The sequence below is a fragment of the Aplysia californica genome, unplaced genomic scaffold (genome assembly GCF_000002075.1).
Source record: "Aplysia californica isolate F4 #8 unplaced genomic scaffold, AplCal3.0 scaffold00921, whole genome shotgun sequence".
NCBI classification, from domain to species: Eukaryota; Metazoa; Mollusca; class Gastropoda; order Aplysiida; family Aplysiidae; genus Aplysia; species Aplysia californica.
In genome coordinates, this window is record NW_004798191.1 from 197,782 (window position 1) to 198,827 (window position 1,046).

General features: G+C 36.1%; 1 protein-coding gene across 1 annotated transcript in view; it reads left to right on the forward strand.

Moving 5' to 3' along the window:
* Positions 1-1,046, forward strand: part of LOC101858448 (WD repeat-containing protein 35) — a gene marked incomplete in the record, with an annotated part of 32,582 nt that overhangs the window by 30,962 nt on the left and 574 nt on the right. The window contains 1 exon segment of the mRNA XM_035972952.1: positions 58-126. Coding sequence (XP_035828845.1) covers positions 58-126 — 69 coding nt within the window.

Below are 1,046 nucleotides of genomic sequence, written 5' to 3' on the forward strand. Positions count from 1 at the left end.
ATTATTAGTATTATTATCATTATTATTATCATTATTATCATCATTCCTCCTCCCCAGACACAGCCCCAAAGACATGCGGGGAGGAAAAGTGGAATGTCCCAACTGTGCCTCGCAGATGCCCGACTGGTAAGTGCATGGCCCTTCAGCTTTGACGAAAATAAATTTCATGGTTTTTTTTTGGGGGGGGGGGTTTCCGTAGAAATAATTAGTGAGATGTGCTGACAAAATGAGATACTTCTCGCATTCCACAAATGGAGATACGCACGCTCATATGACCTTATGCAGTTTCGAGCGCCGTAAAACTCTTACTAAAGCTTTTTAAAAAATGTTTTTAAAACGGAGATATTGGCCAAAAATTGACACTTTAGGGTCGATATATATGTAAATTTACTATTGATGCCATATTCTGTATAACATGCCTTTTATTATTTCATAATTATTATTATAAGTTTGTAAAAACTTCACCTATAAATGCGTGATGTATATTTCCTTGGCGCTTGAATCCGAGAAGTAACTCATTTTGTCAGCACGCTTCACATTTGTTGAATAGGCCTATGATATACATACTACATATATTTATACGTAATATTAGGTTCTATGTATACACCTGTCGAGTAATTTTTAATTGTGATGCGCAGCATAAATGCTATTTATTAATATCTAATATTATTAGGTGACGAAATAACAAATCCTATAACATTGAAACGATTGCTCAAGACTTATTTGTTTAATTCCTAGTTGTAAGGGCTGATATGTTTTTGTGGGTGGTTGGCGGGTGCTCTAGCGTGGTTTGCTTCTTCTTTCCTATGAAACATTTATCGTCCTTATCTCCTCTTCTACTTTTTTATGCTTGTTACTCTCTTGTAACACCTCTAATCCTCTGGCGCTCATATGACCTTATGCAGTTGTTAGCGCCGTAAAACCTCTACTAAAACTAAACATGATATGTTTTGTTTTTACTGCTGTCCTAACGTGTATATAATTAATGTATAGATGGGATGGTTCTTCTTCTTCATGTGGTTGAACTGGTTCTCCTCACTCTCCCC